At 42.0% G+C, this 16445-nt stretch overlaps 1 protein-coding gene across 1 annotated transcript in view; it reads left to right on the plus strand.

The window, feature by feature from the left end:
* Positions 1–16445, plus strand: part of PBRM1 (polybromo 1) — a gene marked incomplete at both ends in the record, with an annotated part of 166621 nt that overhangs the window by 32793 nt on the left and 117383 nt on the right. Inside the window, 5 exons of the mRNA XM_080715199.1 lie at positions 703–801; positions 4944–5029; positions 5714–5806; positions 6601–6692; positions 13143–13356. Of these exons, the coding sequence (XP_080571325.1) occupies positions 703–801; positions 4944–5029; positions 5714–5806; positions 6601–6692; positions 13143–13356 (584 nt within the window). The remainder of the gene's footprint in view (positions 1–702; positions 802–4943; positions 5030–5713; positions 5807–6600; positions 6693–13142; positions 13357–16445) is intronic.

Here is a 16445-nt window from a genome sequence, read left to right on the forward strand (position 1 = left end):
AAATTGAGATTACTTTATGAATATTCCTGAGTTATTTTGGACCAAATGAGCTTTATGATGTGACAGCTTAGCCTTTAAGCTGGACTGATTTTATATTTTACCCCAAGTGGTCCAGAAGACTAGAAAGAGTTTTACTTTACTCTGTTAAGTCCACTTTAGTGAATTGGGATTTATTATTATTATTATTTTTGGTGGTACAGAAGGTGGAACCCAGAGGCTTTCTACCTATGGGCTATACTCCCAGACCTATCTTATATTTTATTTGGAAACAGGGTCTCACTTAAGTTGCTGAGAGCCTCACTAAGTAGCTGAGGCTGGCTTCGAACCTACGTGATCCTTCTGTCTCCACCTCCCAAGCGCTGGGATTACAAGCGTGCGCCACCACGCCCGGCGTGAATTGGGATTTATGAAGCACCTAAAACAATGCTCAACATGTTAATAAGCACTGTGTATTTGTCAAATAAAACTTTATTCTTAATTGGTCTTTTAAAAAATTGTAAACTTAAAATTTTTATGAAAATAATGTGAAAAGTTACTTGTAAATAGTAGTAATTTATAAAAGAAAATTATATACTATTATGTACTTTCAATAAAGTCTTGTAGTATGGTGACAATTTAAACATTTGTGGGGTTTTTCTTTTTTAAGGTTATATTGATTAACTCTCATTTAAGAGGAACACTATATTTTGTTGTTTACTATAGAATGGAAGCTACAAAAGTATTCATGCAATGGCCAAAGATATAGATCTACTAGCAAAAAATGCCAAAACTTATAATGAACCTGGTTCTCAAGTATTCAAGGTTAGTTTTTTGTTGTTATTATTTTCATTGATAATAGTAGATACTTTAACTTAAGTTCAATAATTTTTATATGAAACCTTATTGAGATATAATTCACATATCATAAATTTCATCTATTTAAAATATACAGTTTAATGGTTTTTTATATATTCACAGAATTGTGCAGGCATCACCTCAGTCAAGTAGCAATCTGTTTTCCCTCACTTCCGTAGGTAACCATTATCTACCTTCTGTCCATATACATTTGTGTATTTCAGACATTTAATGTATATGAAATCATACAGTGTGTGGTATGGATTCCTTTGTGACTGGAATCCTTCATTCAGTATAATGTTTATAAGGTTCATCCATGTTATAGCATATGTTAATACTTCATTCTTTTCATTTCTCAGTAATATTTCCCTGGTGTGATGGTGCATGCCTGTAATCTCATTAAGACAGGAGGATCACACATTCATTGCCAGCCTCAGCAATTTAGAGAGGCCCTCTGAAATTTAGACCCTGTTTAAATTAAAAAAAAAAAAATGGGGTAGGGGTATATCTCAGAGGTAGAACACACCTGGGTTTGATGCTGAGTACCACATATACACACAACATATTACAATAATATTTTATCTTTTGTATGTACCATGTTTTATTTAACAATTCATCAGTTGCTAGACATTTGAATGTTTCCATCTTGGGGCTATTATGAATAATATTGATAGAAATACTCATCAGATTTTATGTGCACATATATTTTTATTTTTCTTGAGTACATACTAGGAATTGTTGGATTGTATTGTAACTGTATATATAATTTTTTGAGGAATCAGCAAACTGTTTTCTAAGTAGTTGTACCATTTTACATTCTCAACAGTAATGTTGCATTTCTAGCCAGGTACAGTGATGCACATCTGTAATTCCAGTACTTGGGAGGCTGACACAGGAGGATTGCAGGTTTGAAGACAGCCTCAACCTACTTAGTGAGGCATTCCACAACTTAGTGAGACTCTATCTCCAAATAAAAAATAAAATACAGCTTGGGGTATAGCTGGGAGGTAGAATGCCCCTGAATTCAATCCTCAGCAACACACACACAAATAAGTGTTGCATTTCTCTACATTCTTACCAATACTTGTCTGTTTTCCATCCTAGTGGATATGAAGTAGTATGTCATTGGAATTTTGATTTTCCTTTCACTAATGATTAATGATGCTAACCATTTTTACATGCCTATATTGCCCATTTATATGTCTTCTTTCAGGAAATGTCTGTTCAGATCCTTTGCCCATTTTTAAAATTTATTTATTTTTATAGTGGGGATGCAACCCAGAGGCATACTACCTCTGAGCTATACCCTCAACCCTATTTTTATTTTATTTTATTTTATTTTTTTATTTTATTTATTTATTTATTTTTGCAATACTGGGGATTGAACCCAGGGGCACTCTATCTCCAAGCTATACCCTCAGTCCTATTTTTTATTGTTTATTTTGAAACTGGGTCTCACTGAGTTGCAGAGGGCCTCAGTAGCTGAGGCTAGCCATAAACCACAATCCTCCTGTCTCAGCCTCACAAATGCTGGGATTACAAGCATGCACCACCACACCTGGCTCCTCAGTTTTATTTTTTATTCTTTATTTTGAAACAGGGTCTCAATGACTTGCAAAGGACCTCACTAAGCTGAGGCTGTCCACGAACTGTGATCCTTCTGTCTCAGCCTCCCAAATGCTGGGATTAAAAGCATACACTATCACTCCTGGCCTTGCCCATTTTTTAAAAATTGGGTTATTTTTCTTTCTATTTTTGAATTGTAAAAGTTCTTTGTATATTCTGACTATCACAATCTTATCAGATATATGATTTTTAATTTTTTCCCCTGTTCTCTTTTCTCTTTTATGCTAGTTTCCTTTGACACACAAAATTTTTTAATATCGGTGAAGTTCAGTTTCTTTTTTTTCCTTGATTGTGTTTTAGGTGTTAGATAAAAGAAACAGTCACTCAATTCAAGGTCATAAAGATTTGTACATGTATTTTCTTCCAAGAATTTTATAGTTTAGCTCTTACGTTTAAATTTTTTATCCAATTTTAATTAATTTTTGTGTTTGTGAAGGTAAGAGTGAATTTATTTCTTTACATGGAATATTATCTCAGCAACTATATATTGCAAAGCTTCTTTCCTTGTTGAATTGTCATTCTTTTCTTGTTGAATGTTACTGTGTTTAAAATGTTAAGCATAAGGCCGGGCGTGGTGGTGCACACTTGTAATCCCAGCATTTGGGAGGTTGAGAAAGGAGGATTGCGGTTTAAGGACAGTCTCAGCTACTTACTGAGGCCCTTTGCAACTCACTGAGACCCTGTTTCAAAACAAAACAAAGAATGAAAAATGGGGTTGGGGGTGTAGCTTGGAGGAAGAATGCCCCTGGGTCCCATCCCCAGTACCGCAAAAATAAATAAATAAATAAATAAATAAATAAATAAATAAATAAATAAACAAACAAAATTTATAATAAGCACACTTTGTAAAATGTGAAATAGCTGTTTTATTATTTTGTAGTTCCCTCTTAGAAATTTCTAGTTTAATAGTACTATAATGAATAAGTTACTTATAGGTTTTTTTTTTTTTTTGGGTGGTACTGGGAGTGGAACCCCCAGGGGCTTTTCTACCTCCAGGCTATATTCCCAGACCTGTTTTATACTTATTTGGAAACAGGATCTCACTAAGTTGCTGAGAGCCTCAATAAGTAGCTGAGGCTGGCTTTGAACCTGTGTGATCCTCCTGTCAGCATCTTAAGCGCTAGGATTACAAGTATGCCACCTCCCCTGGGTAGAAATTTCTTTAATCAAATTTTGTTAGGAATTTAGGAAAGGGTGTTCAGAAAATGTTTTCGTAGTAAAATATAGATTTTCAGATACCCAAATATTTAAAATTTCTGTTGGTAGATAAAGTTTACTTAATTTTTAAGGAATTTAAGATAAAAATCAGGAATGAATTATGAAGATGTTGTATTCTTAGACTTTTTTGTTTTGTGGTACAGGGAATGGAACCCAATGGTCTTCTACCTCTGAGCTACACCTCCAGACCTATTTTTATATTTTATTTGAAAACAGAGTTTCACTAAGTTGCTGATAGTGGGTAGCTTTGAACCTGCGATCCTCCTGTCCAGCCTCCCAAATACTGGGATTATAAGCGTGTGCCGCCACACCTGGCTAGACATTTTTAATAGTATATTACTAATTGTTGATACAGTTAAAGATCTTACTCTTTGATCTAATTTTCTAACTGTAAAGAGAAAAGAAACTTTGGGGTTGTTTGTTTGTTTGTTTGTTTGTTTGTTTGTTTTGCGGGTCTGAGGATGAGCCCAGGGGCATTCGACCTCCGAGCTACACCCCCTGCCCTATATTTTATTCTTATTTTGAAACAGGGTCTCACTGAGTTGCAGAGGGCCTCACTAAGTAGCTGAGGCTGTCCGCGAACCTTGATCCTCCGGTCTCAGCCTCCCAAATGCTGGGGATTACAAGTGTGAACCACCACGCCCGGCTGAAACTTTGGTTTTAATGTGTTAGTGTGCTATTAATTTAAGCAAGTATATTCATCTTAAATTTATGTGCATAGTCTTTAAAATCTTCCAAGTACATTTGTGTATCACTTTTACGTCAGTATACGCAAGTAGAATTTGTTTTGTTTTACCATTAGATTGTCATCTCTATTTTACCTGGCTGTGAAAGAATTGGAGCCTTTTAACTTGTATTTAGTTAGTGACAGCTTTAAAAAGGTGTTTTAGAATGTATAAAAAAGTTAGGGAAGCCAGGCATGGTGGCACACACTTGTAATCCTAGCATTTGGGAAGCTGAGACAGGAGGATGGCAGTTTGCTGACGGCCTCAGCTACTTAGTGAGGCCCTTTTCAATTCAGTGAGACCCTGTTTCAGAATGAAGAATAAAAAGTAGGGCTAGAGGTGTAGCTCAGAGGTAGAATGCTCCTGGGTTCCGGGGCGGGGTGGGCGGGGGGGGGGGGATACAGCTTTGTGTCTATTGAATAAAAGTGTGCTCCAAATGGAGAGTTCCAGAAAAGGTACCCAGTACATGAGTGAGGGAATTTTTAACTGTTTTTTTTTTATTCTATTCCTTTTCTAAGCCAAGTAACTTTCTCTTGACAGGATGCAAATTCAATTAAAAAAATATTTTATATGAAAAAGGCAGAAATTGAACATCATGAAATGGCTAAGTCAAGTCTTCGAATGAGGTAGATTAAAAAGTGTCTTAAATCTTTTGCCTTTTTATTTGCTGAATTTTGTAACTAGTGAATTCAGTAAATACAGGGGAAAATAATGTGTATTTCATTTCATGGTTCTATTTAGAGTTATAATGTTCTGATTCTTATCTACCCACTTGATTGCATCCGGAGGGTTTTATTTAAAAAGACACACTTTTTAAAACTTCGTCGTATCACTAAACTTTTATTGCTTTTACAAATATATATAAATAACATATTTGCATACAATATACAATAGAATATATATTTATTTTTTCAATGAGCATATTTAACCAGTGGATCTGAAGTTTTATTCTGGCTTTCTCTGTGCTGGAACTGTAATTTTGAATTAAATCTTTGTTCTGGGATTTCATTTCCTCTTACCTGAAAGGGAAAGGTTGAGTGATTACTTTCAAAGCTCTCTTCTTGCCCTCACATTTGTTTCAGTACCATTTCCTCTGGTTCTGCAGTGACCATAAACTCTTGAGGAAGAGCTATGTTCTCTTCTTCTGCAGAGTCCCTAGTCCTGGAGCAGAGTTAGCTGCATAGTAGAGTCTCAGAAATTTTTTTACATGTTTATTAGAAAAGGAGAAAATGGCTTTCTCTTTTTTGGTTAGCCAGAATTTTTATTTCACCTATCAAGTTTCTGAGCTTTTTTATCTTATCTCTAAATAGGACTCCATCAAATTTGGCTGTACCCAGGCTGACAGGTCCTTCACACAGTAAAGGCAGCCTTGAAGAGAGGAATTCCACTAACAAGTATTATCGGTGAGAAAACAAGAGCTGACCCATGCTTATGACAATAGGCATCAAGTATTTGCCTGATGGCTATCATGAAGTAATATTTTTGAGTTATGAGAATTTGTTATCAAGTACTTCATTTAAAAGATTGAGGTAGTGTCAGGCGTGGTGGTGCATGCTTGCAATCCTAGCACTTGGGAGGCTGAGACAGGAGGATCGCACAGGTTCGAAGCTCTCAGCAACTTAGTGAGACCCTGTTTCCAAATAAAGTATAAAAAAGGTCTGGAAATACAGCCTGGTGGTAGAAAAGGCCCTGGGTTCCATCCCCCGTACCACAAAAAATAAGAATAAAAAAGAAATTGAGATATTTTGATAGGTCTTACCTCACCTCTCAGAAAATGCATAAACATTGGTTATCAGATAGTGTTTAATGTTAGTCACAAATAAACTGTGAGGTTAAATACTTATTTACAATTAATATTTTATATTTATAATAAAGTTTGTGTCAATGTAACATATAAGCATCTTAGAAGAGAACAACGAATGACTATGAATCTTTATTTTTCATAAATTTACAGACTAGTGCTACATTTAAGTAAAAAGTTAATTACAAGTTGCTACTTCAGGTTTTCTATCACCACTGCCCCTTTTTTGAGAGAGAAAAAAGTTTTTCTTCACTAACACTAATGAGGAATATTAAGAAAATAAAAGATAAACTAAGAAGGGTGGTAATAGAAATTATTTTTCTTTAGTATTAGTGTTTTTGTTAACAGTTTCTATTTCATGTAAAGTAACCAAATTATTGCTGTTTTTCTTTGTAGTAATAAAAGAACAGTCCAAGGGGGTCGTTTATCAGCAATTACCATGGCACTTCAGTATGGCTCAGAAAGTGAAGAAGATGCTACTTTAGCTGGTACGCATTATATTGTAGCTGGTTAAATGCTTTCTAAGTGGATCTTTCTGGCTACGGAAAACTGAAATTGCAGTGACTTTAGTCTGGTCTGGAGTTTGATATTATACATCAGTCCCAAAGAATTAAGAGTAAACCATGTCTGGCTTATGTAAATTTATATTATTCTAAATGTGTTAACCAGCTTAGCAAATTACTGAGATAATCAACTTATGAAAAGACTTTATTTTGGCTCTGAGTTTTGGAGTTTTCAGTCCACAATCAGGCCGACTTATTCTTAGACCTATGGCGAGGCAGCACATTATAATGGGCGCATGTAGTAGATCAATACCATTCACTTCATGGCAAGCAAGGAAGAGGCAAGATCCTACTAAGCTTTCAAAGGCATGGCTCCAATGACAAACACATCCCACTAGGCCCCACCTCTTAAGATTTTTCACTCACTCTTACTATCTCCACTCTGGGGAAAAAGCACATGAGCTTTGAGAGAACATTCCAAACCCAAACTATAGCCCCACTGAACTTTATGCTGTTGACCCAGTTCTGAGATCTCTGAAGAATTTTGCCCAAACATAGCAAGGAATCTCTAAAGAAAGTACTTTTTTTTTTTTTTTTCCAGTACTGGGGATAGAAACCAGGGGCATTTTACCTTGGAGCTACACCCCCAGCCCTATTATTTTAGTCCTTTTAATTTTGAAACAGGGTCTCACTGAGTTGCAAAGGGCCTTGCTAAATAGCTGAGGCTGTCCACAAACCATGGTCCTTTGGTCTCAGCCTCCCAAATGTTGGGACTACAAGCGTGCGCACCATGCCCGGTTTAGAAAGTACTTTTTTTGTGTGTGTGTGGGTCTGGGGATGGAACCCAGGGGCATTTGACCTCCGAGCCACATCCCTGCCCTATTTTTTTATTCTTAAGTTTGAAACAAGGTCTCACTAAGTTGCGGAGGGCCTCACTAAGTAGCTGAGGCTGTCCGCGAACCGTAATCCTCCTGTCTCAGACTCCAAAATGCTGGGATTACAAGCGTTACACCACCATGCCCAGCTAGAAAGTACATTTTAAAAGAGAAACTTTTTTTTTTTTGGTGGTACTGGGGATGGGACCTTTCTACCTCTGGGATACACTCCCAGACCTGTTTTATATTTTATTTGGAAACAGGGTCTCTTAAGCCAGCAAGGCTGGCTTTGAACCTGCACGATCCTCCTATCTACATCTCTCAAGCACAGGGATTACAAGCGTGCACCACCACGCCCAGCTGAGAAACTATTTTATAACCTTTTAAAACCAATGTGATTACTATTTAATGATGTATTTTTATGTAACCTTTCTCAAAAAGCAATTACAAATGCCGGGTGTGGTGGCGCACGCTTGTAATCCCTGCACTTGAGAGGCTGAGACAGGAGGATCACACAGGTTCAAAGCCAACCTCAGCTACTTAGTGAGACCCTGTTTCCAAATAAAGTATAAAATAGGTCTGGGAGTACCACCAAAAAAAAAAAAAAAAGCAATTACACACGCTGGCCATGGTGGCGCACCGCTGTAATTCCAGCATTTGGGAGGCAGAGACCAGAGGATTGTGGCTTGCGAACAGCCTCAGCTACTTAGTGAAGCCCTTTGCAACTCAGTGAAACCTGTTTCAAAAAAAAAAAAAACCCGGGCTTGGTGGTGAATGTTTGTAATTCCAGTACTTGGGAGGCTGAAACAGGAGGATCGCACAGGTTCGAAGTCAGCCTCAGCTACTTAGTGAGTCTCTCAGCAACTTAGTGAGACCCTGTTTCCAAATAAAATATAAAATAAATCTGGTAGTGTACCCCAGAAGAAGAAGGCCCTTGGGCTCCATCTCTAGTACCAAATAAATCAATAAATAAATATAAAAATAAGTAAAAATTTAAAAAGACTAAAAAAAAAAATAGGGCTGGGGGTATAGCTTGGAGGTACAATGCCCTGGGTTCCATCCCCAGTACCGCAAAAAAAAAAAAAAAAAAAGTAATTACACTAAGCATATTTTAACATCACTTTTTTTGTGTGTATGTGGTACTGGAGATTGAACCCAGGAGCATTCTGTCTTCGAGCTACACCTCCCAAACCCATTTTATTATTTTGAAACAGGGTCTAAGTTGCTGAAGCTGTGATCCTCTTATCTCAGCTTTCCAAGTACTGGGATTACATGCGTGCACCACCATACCTGATTTAGCATCTTTTTCTATTTATTTATTATTGGTACATTGTCATACATCATGATGTTCAGAGTAATAGAGACATGCATGCACATAGCACTTGGTGACCTTTTCCCTGGCATCAGTTGCTCTCTCTCCCTTTTCTTGCACAACATTGAGATTTGCATTGATAAATTTGTGTACTACATCACGTCCATTGAAGTGTGTTTCTCTCTCTCTCTCTCTTTTTTTTTTTTTTTTTTTTTTTTTTGCGGTACTGGAAATGGAACCCAGGGGCATTCTATCTCTGAGCTATACACCCAGTCCTATTTTTTATTGTTTATTTTGAAACAGTCCTTTTTTATATTCTTTATTTTTATTCTTTATTTGAAACTAGGTTGCAGAGGGCCTCACTAAGTAGCTGAGGTTGGCCTCGAACTGTGATCCTCCTATCTCATTCTCCCAAGTACTAATTACAAGCGTGTGCCACCATGCCCAGGTTCCCTCATCTTTTAATGATGGTTAGATATTATTCTTTTAAAGTTACTTTCAGGTAGCATGCCAGACCCCTGGAGAAACCGGGCCCAGTAAGACGCTGGGTTCTGGGCGGGGGTCGCGCGCAGCACACGCCAGATGGGGCCCGGGTCGCGGGACTCTGGGCCCCGGGCCGAACTGCAAGTAGCACGCAGACCCCTGGAGAAACCGGACCCAGTAAGACACTGGGTTCTGGGCAGGGGTCGCGCGCGGCGCACACCTGCCGGGGCCCGGGTCGCGGGACTCTGGGCTCCGGGCCGAACTGCGCGTAGCAAGCCAGACCCCTAGAGAAACCGGGCCCAGTAAGACACTGGGTTCTGGGCAGGGGTCGCGCGCGGGGCACGCCAGCTGGGGCCCGGGTCGCGGGACTCTGTGCCCCGGGCCGAACTGCGAGTACCGGGCCCAGAACAGAAAAAGATAAAGAAAAATATCGGAGAGGAGGTAAGAAAGCCGTTATGGATGCCAGGACACTGGAGATGCAGACAAAACTTACCTAAATGCACTGTAACTTATGGAAAAATTCGCCGTGAAAGAGGACTGCTATTTCTCTATATTGTTAAGAATCTCAGACATCACCTGTAAGGAGAAAGTTTAGCGGAGACCAAAGAGAAATGCGGTGTTGAAAGAGTTCTCTGCGATGGTGGTGGAGACTTGTATTCAGGAGAAGCAGAAACCGGATCCTACCAACTTTATTTTTTTGGAGAAATTACACCAAATGTCGAATGCTACCATCACGCATGCTTAGGAACATTGGACAACATTCAGAGTGGAAAAAGAGCCTGGGAAGGATTTGAAACGGTGGAGGCAGTGGCAATGCCAGTGGCCAGTACTCAGGGGAGGCAGAGATCTGATACATTACACCTGGAACCTTTGAAATAATAACCACAGAGACAGTGATCAGAACCTGCTGAGGGGTTAGGCAGGCGCCGGGGCCAGTGGCCGACATCAGAGCTTGCTGTGAGGCAAGGCCACTACTGAGGCCTCCGTGGCCGGGATTGGAACCTGCCGAGGGGTTAGACCGATGCTGGGGCCAGCGAGGCCGGAATTGGAGCCTGCCATGAGACAAGGCTTGTGCTGGGGCCTCCGAGGTCGGGTCCGGAACCTGCTGAGGGGTTAGGCTGGTGCTGGGGCCAGCGAGGCCGGCATCGGAGCCTGCCATGAGGCAAGGCCGGTACTGGGGCCTCCGAGGCCAGGATAAGAGCCTGCCGAGGGGTTAGGCCGGTGCTGGGGTCAGCGAGGCCGGCATCGGAGCCTGCCGTGAGGCAAGGCAGGTGCTGGGGCCTCCGAGGACGGGACCGGAGCCTGCTGAGGGGTTAGGCCGGTGCTGGGGCCAGCGAGGCCGGCATCAGAGCCTGCCATGAGGCAAGGCTGGTACTGGGGCCCCCGAGGTCAGGATAAGAGCCTGCCGAGGGGTTAGGCCGGTGCTGGGGCCAGTGAGGCCGGCATCGGAGCCTGCCATGAGGCAAGGCCGGTACTGGGGCTTCCGAGGCCGGGATAAGAGCCTGCCGAGGGTTAGGCCGGTGCTGGGGCCAGTGAGGCCGGCATCAGAGCCTGCCGAGAGGCAAGGCCGGGACTGGGGCCCCCGAGGCCGGGATAAGAGCCTGCCGAGGGGTTAGGCCGGTGCTGGAGCCAGCGTGGCTGGCATCGGAGCCTGCTGTGAGGCAAGGCCGGTGCTGGGGCCTCCGAGGCCAGGATAAGAGCCTGCCGAGGGGTTAGGCCGGTGCTGGAGCCAGCGTGGCTGGCATCGGAGCCTGCTGTGAGGCAAGGCCGGTGCTGGGGCCTCCGAGGCCAGGATAAGAGCCTGCCGAGGGGTTAGGCCGGTGCTAGGGCCAGTGAGGCCGGCATCGGAGCCTGCCTTGAGGCAAGGCCGGTACTGGGGCCTCCGAGGCCAGGATAAGAGCCTGCTGAGGTGTTAGGCCGGTGCTGGAGCCAGTGAGGCCGGCATCGTAGCCTGCCATGAGGCATTGCCGGTGCTGGGGCCAGCGAGGCCGGCACGGAGCCTGCCATAAGGCAAGGCCGGTACTGGGGCCCCCGAGGCCAGGATAAGAGCCTGCCAAGGGGTTAGGCCGGTGCTGGGGCCAGCGAGGCCGGCATCGGAGCCTGCCGTGAGGTATGGCCGGTGCTGGGGCTCCGAGGCCAGGATTGGAGCCTGCTGAGCGGTTAGGCCATTGCTGGGGCCAGCGAGGCCGGCACCGGAGCCTGCCATGAGGCAAGGCCGGTACTTGGGCCTCCGAGGCCAGGATTGGAGCCTGCCGAGGGGTGAGGCCGATGCTGGGGCCAGCGAGGCCGGCATTGGAGCCTGCCGTGAGGCAAGGCCAGTGCTGAGGTCTCCGAGGCTGGGATTGGAGCCTGCCTTGAGGCAAGGCCGGTATTGGGGCCTCCGATTCCAGGATAACAACCTGCCGAAGGGCTAGACCGGTGCTGGAGCCAGCGAGGCCGGCATCAGAGCCTGCCGTGTGGTGAGGCCAGCATCGGAGCCTGCCGTGAGACATGGCCAGTGCTGGGGCCTCCTAGGCCGGGAACGAACCTGCCGAGGGGTTAGGCCGGTGCTGTGGCCAACGAGGCCGGCATTGGAGCCTGCCGTGAGGCTAGGCCGGTGCTGGGGCCTCCGAGGCTGGGATTGGAATCCTGCCAAGGGGTTAGGCCCGGTGCAGGGGCCAATGGCCAGCATCGGAGCCTGGCGTGAGGCAAGTTCACTCCTGCGGCCTCCAAGGCTGGGACCAAAGCCAGCTTAGGGGTTAGACCGGTGCAGGGGCCAGCGAGACCAGAACTGGGGCCTCCCATGAGGCAAGGCCGCTGCTTGAGCCAGCGAGGTCTGGATCAGTCCACTGAGTAGCCAGGCCACTACTGGGACCATCAAGAGTGGGATCGGTACTTGCAACACAGCATGCACAGAGAAATATCGCAGAAAATATAAATCAGACGCTTCTCTTAATCAGCAATAACTAGGAGGAAAGGGGCAACAGGAAGAGGTTGAGCTATAGAAAGGGCCCTATAGTGAAGTAACTAATGTGACCAATCAGAGGGTATGTAATACTGTAGGGCGGAGCCTCTTTAAAACGCAGGAGGTACATAAACAAATGTATCAAAGCAAATCACCAAAGAAGGTGGGATGGAGGGAGGGGGAGGGAATGGGATGGGGGCTGGAGGAGGGCTAGTTGGATGATGTGTGCTTGTATATCCTCTCAAGTCTTGTACTCCAATGTGATTGATATATGACTACAATGCACCAATTTAAAAAATAAATTAATAAAAAAGTAATAAAAAAAGAATAAATAACATCATCTTATAGAAATATAAATTAAAAAAAAATAAAGTTACTTTCAATCATGGCATGGTGGTGCACACTTAAAATCCCAGTAGTTGCACGGCTAAGACAGAAGAATCACAGGTTCATGGTCAGCCTCAGCTATTTAGTGATGCCTTCAACAACTTAGTGAAACACTGTGTCAGAACAAAGAATAAAAAATAAGGCTGGGAAGCTGGGCGTGGTGGTACATGCTTGTAATCCCAGCATTTGGGAGGCTGAGAACAGAGGATCACAGTTCATAGACAGCCTCAGCTAATTGGGCCTTCTGCAACTTAGTGAGACCCTGTTTCAAAATAAAGAATAAAAAATAGGGCAGGGGTGTGGCTCGGTTGTTGAATGCCCCTGGGTTCAATACCAAATATTGCAAAAAAAAAAAAAAAAAAAAAAAAAGATACGGTGCTTTTATCTTTATTACTTTTTCCCCCTCTATTAACACCCTTTTTTGTTTTTCCCAGCTGCACGTTATGAAGAAGGAGAGTCAGAAGCAGAAAGCATCACTTCCTTTATGGATGTTTCAAATCCCTTTTATCAGCTTTATGACACAGTCAGAAGCTGTCGGAATAACCAAGGGCAGCTCATCGCTGAACCCTTTTTCCATTTGCCTTCAAAGAAAAAATACCCTGATTATTACCAGCAAATTAAAATGCCCATATCATTACAACAGATCAGGTAAGATTACTTCTACATTACTCAATGTAAATTCATTTTCTTGTTGTTGAGCCTGCATATATATATTTTTCCCTAAAAGTGCTATTTATCTCTAATTTAACCATTCATTTATCTTACAACTGAGCAAAGCACAAAAATCTTTCTGCTCACAACTTTCATTGGTATTTAGTTATGTTAGTTGTTTTTAAGTTTTGTATCTAGTTAAACTTCCAGAAGATTAGTCAGTTATTGGAGGATTTGTTAGTTGAAACCACATTTGAAATTAATACATGATTTATTTTAGTTTCCCTTTTCCATTTAAAAAACAAATAGTGGTGCATGCTTGTAATCCTAGCATTTGGGAGGATAAGACAGGAGGATCACGGTTCATGGACAGCCTCAACTACTTAGTGAGGCCCTTTGCAACTCAGTAAGCCCCGGTTTCAAAATAAAGAATAAAAATAGGGCTGGGGTGTAACTAGAGGTAGAATGCCCCTGGGTTCCATCCCTAGTACCACAAGAAAAAAATAGAATTTTGGGGATGGGGTCTTGCTATGCTGCCCAGGCTGATCTGATCTTCAGCTTGTACACTCAAGTTAGAGAAAATGCTTAAAGATCATTGGGAATTCAGACATAATACATAAAACCGCTATGATATTATTGAGAATAGTAGGAAATCTCAAGCCAGGCATGTGGCATACACTGGTAAACCCAGTACTTAGGAAGCTGACACAGAAGGATTGCAAGTTTGGGGACACTCAACAACTTGGGGAGATGCTCAGCAGCCTAGTGAGATTGTTTAAAAATAAAAAAAATAAATAAAAAGAGCTAGAGGTACAGCTCAGAGGTAGAATATCCCTTGGTTCAATTCCCAGTACCACCAAAAATAAATAAATAGTAGGAAATCTCAACAAAGACACAAACATTTTGATTCAGAAAATGGACATTTCTACAAGAAAAATATACAAATAGCTAATAAGCACATGAAAAAATGCTCGATACCACTCATTATTATTAAAAATTATACTATTAATAATTAATATTATTATTCCCCTAATAGGGAGGTAAATGTTAAACTGCAGTGATACCACTTCACACTATTAAGGTGGTTTGTATTTAAAAAACAACAGGAGCCAGGCGTGGTGACGCATGCTTGTAATTCCCACACTTTGAAGGCTGAGACAGGAGGATGGCACAGGTTCAAAGCCAGCCTCAGCTACTTAGTGAGGCTCTCAGCAACTTAGTGAGACCCCGTTTCCAAATAAAGTATAAAATAGATCTGTGAGCTGGGTGTGGTGGTGCATGCTTGTAATGCCAGTACTTGGGAGGCTGACAGGAGGATCACACAGGTTCAAAGCCAGCCTCAGCTATGTAGGCTCTCAGCAGCTTAGTTGAGACCCTGTTTTCATATAAAATATAAAAATAGGTCTGGGAGTATAGTTCAGATGTAGAAAAGCCCCTGGGTTCCACCCCCAATACCACAAAAGACAAACAGCACGAGCTGGGCCTGGTGGCAAACACTTGTAATCCCAGCATTTGGGAGGCCACGACAGGAGGATTGTGGTTCAAGGACAGTCCTCAGCTACTTAGGCCCTGTTTCTAAATAAATAATAATAATAATAATAATAAAAATAGGGCTGAGGTAGAATGCCCCTGGGTTGCATTCCCAGTACCGCAAAAACAAACAAAAAAAGGAAATAAGCACTGATTAAGGATCTGAAGAAATTGGAAACTTTGCATACTGTTGAGAATGTAAAATGATTCAACCACTGTGGAAAACCAACATGGCAGTTCCTCTAAAAATTAAACAGAATTATTGTATGATTCAGCAATTCTACTTGGGTACATACCCAAAGGAATTGAAAGCAGAGTCTCAAAGAAGTATTTGTAAATCCATGCTTATAGCAGAATCATTCACAGTAATTAAATATGAAAATAATCAAGTATGCATTGACAGATGAATGGATAATCAAAAGGTGGTAGGTATGTACATGCTTTCCAATGTTCCCCCTTAAACAGGAAGGAGATTTTGATGTTGCTACAACACAGATGAACTTTGAAGACATTATGCTAAATGAAATAAGCCAGTCACAAAAAGAAAATGCTGTATGATTTTTCTAAAGAATAAATAACTTTACAAGAAGTTAACTGAAAATCTTAATTTATAATAAGATGACTGTGTTTAAAGTACTTTAGTTTGCATTCCATCAATCTCTGTGAATCTTTTTTTTTTAATTTTTTTGCGGGTCTGGGGATGGAACCCAGGGGCATTTGACCTTCAAGCTATACTCCCTGTCCTATTTTTTATTCTTTATTTTAAAACAGGGGCTCACTAAGTTGCAGAGAGCCTCACTGAGTAGCTGAGGCTGTCCACGAACCACGATCTTCCAAGCTCAGCCTCCTGAATGCTGGGATCACAAGCGTGCGCCACCACGCCTGGCTCTCTGTGAATCTTTATATTACCTATTTAAGATTTCAAGTTCCATTTCAAGCTCATTTTTACCTTTTCTCATAAATTTTTTTTTGTGTGTGTGGTACTGGGTGTGGAACCCAGAGGCTTTTTACCTCCAGGCTATACTCCCAGACCTATTTTTTTTTAATATTTTTTTATTTGGAAACAGGGTCTCACTAAGTAGTTGAGGCTGGCTTCACACCTGTGTGATCCTCCTGTCTCAGCCTCCCAAGCGCGGGGATTGCAAGCGTGCGCCCACCACGCTCAGCTCTTATAAAAATTTAAGGATATTTATGGTAGTGTTTTCAGTAAAGTAATAAAAGTTTTTTGGCTTTTCTGCATAAAAATAAATAAGACATGCTTTGTGGCACATGCCTATAATTCGAGTATTTGGGAGACTGAGGAGGATTGCAGGTTTAAAGATAGCCTTAGTAACTTAGGGAGATTCTCAGCAGCCTATCAAAATAAAAATAGATCTGGGGAGATAAAATGCCTCCGTAAGAAAGAAAGGGCAGGCAGGCATAGCTCAATTGTAACTTCTTACTTATTTAAATTTAAAAAGGAAGTTTAGCTGAGTATGGTGGCACAGACTTGTAATCTGAGTACTTGGGAGGCTGAGACAGGAGGATAACAGATTCATGCCCAGCCTCAGCTACTT

The sequence above is a fragment of the Muscardinus avellanarius genome, assembly GCF_963383645.1.
Source record: "Muscardinus avellanarius genome assembly, chromosome: 18".
Lineage (NCBI taxonomy): Eukaryota > Metazoa > Chordata > Mammalia > Rodentia > Gliridae > Muscardinus > Muscardinus avellanarius.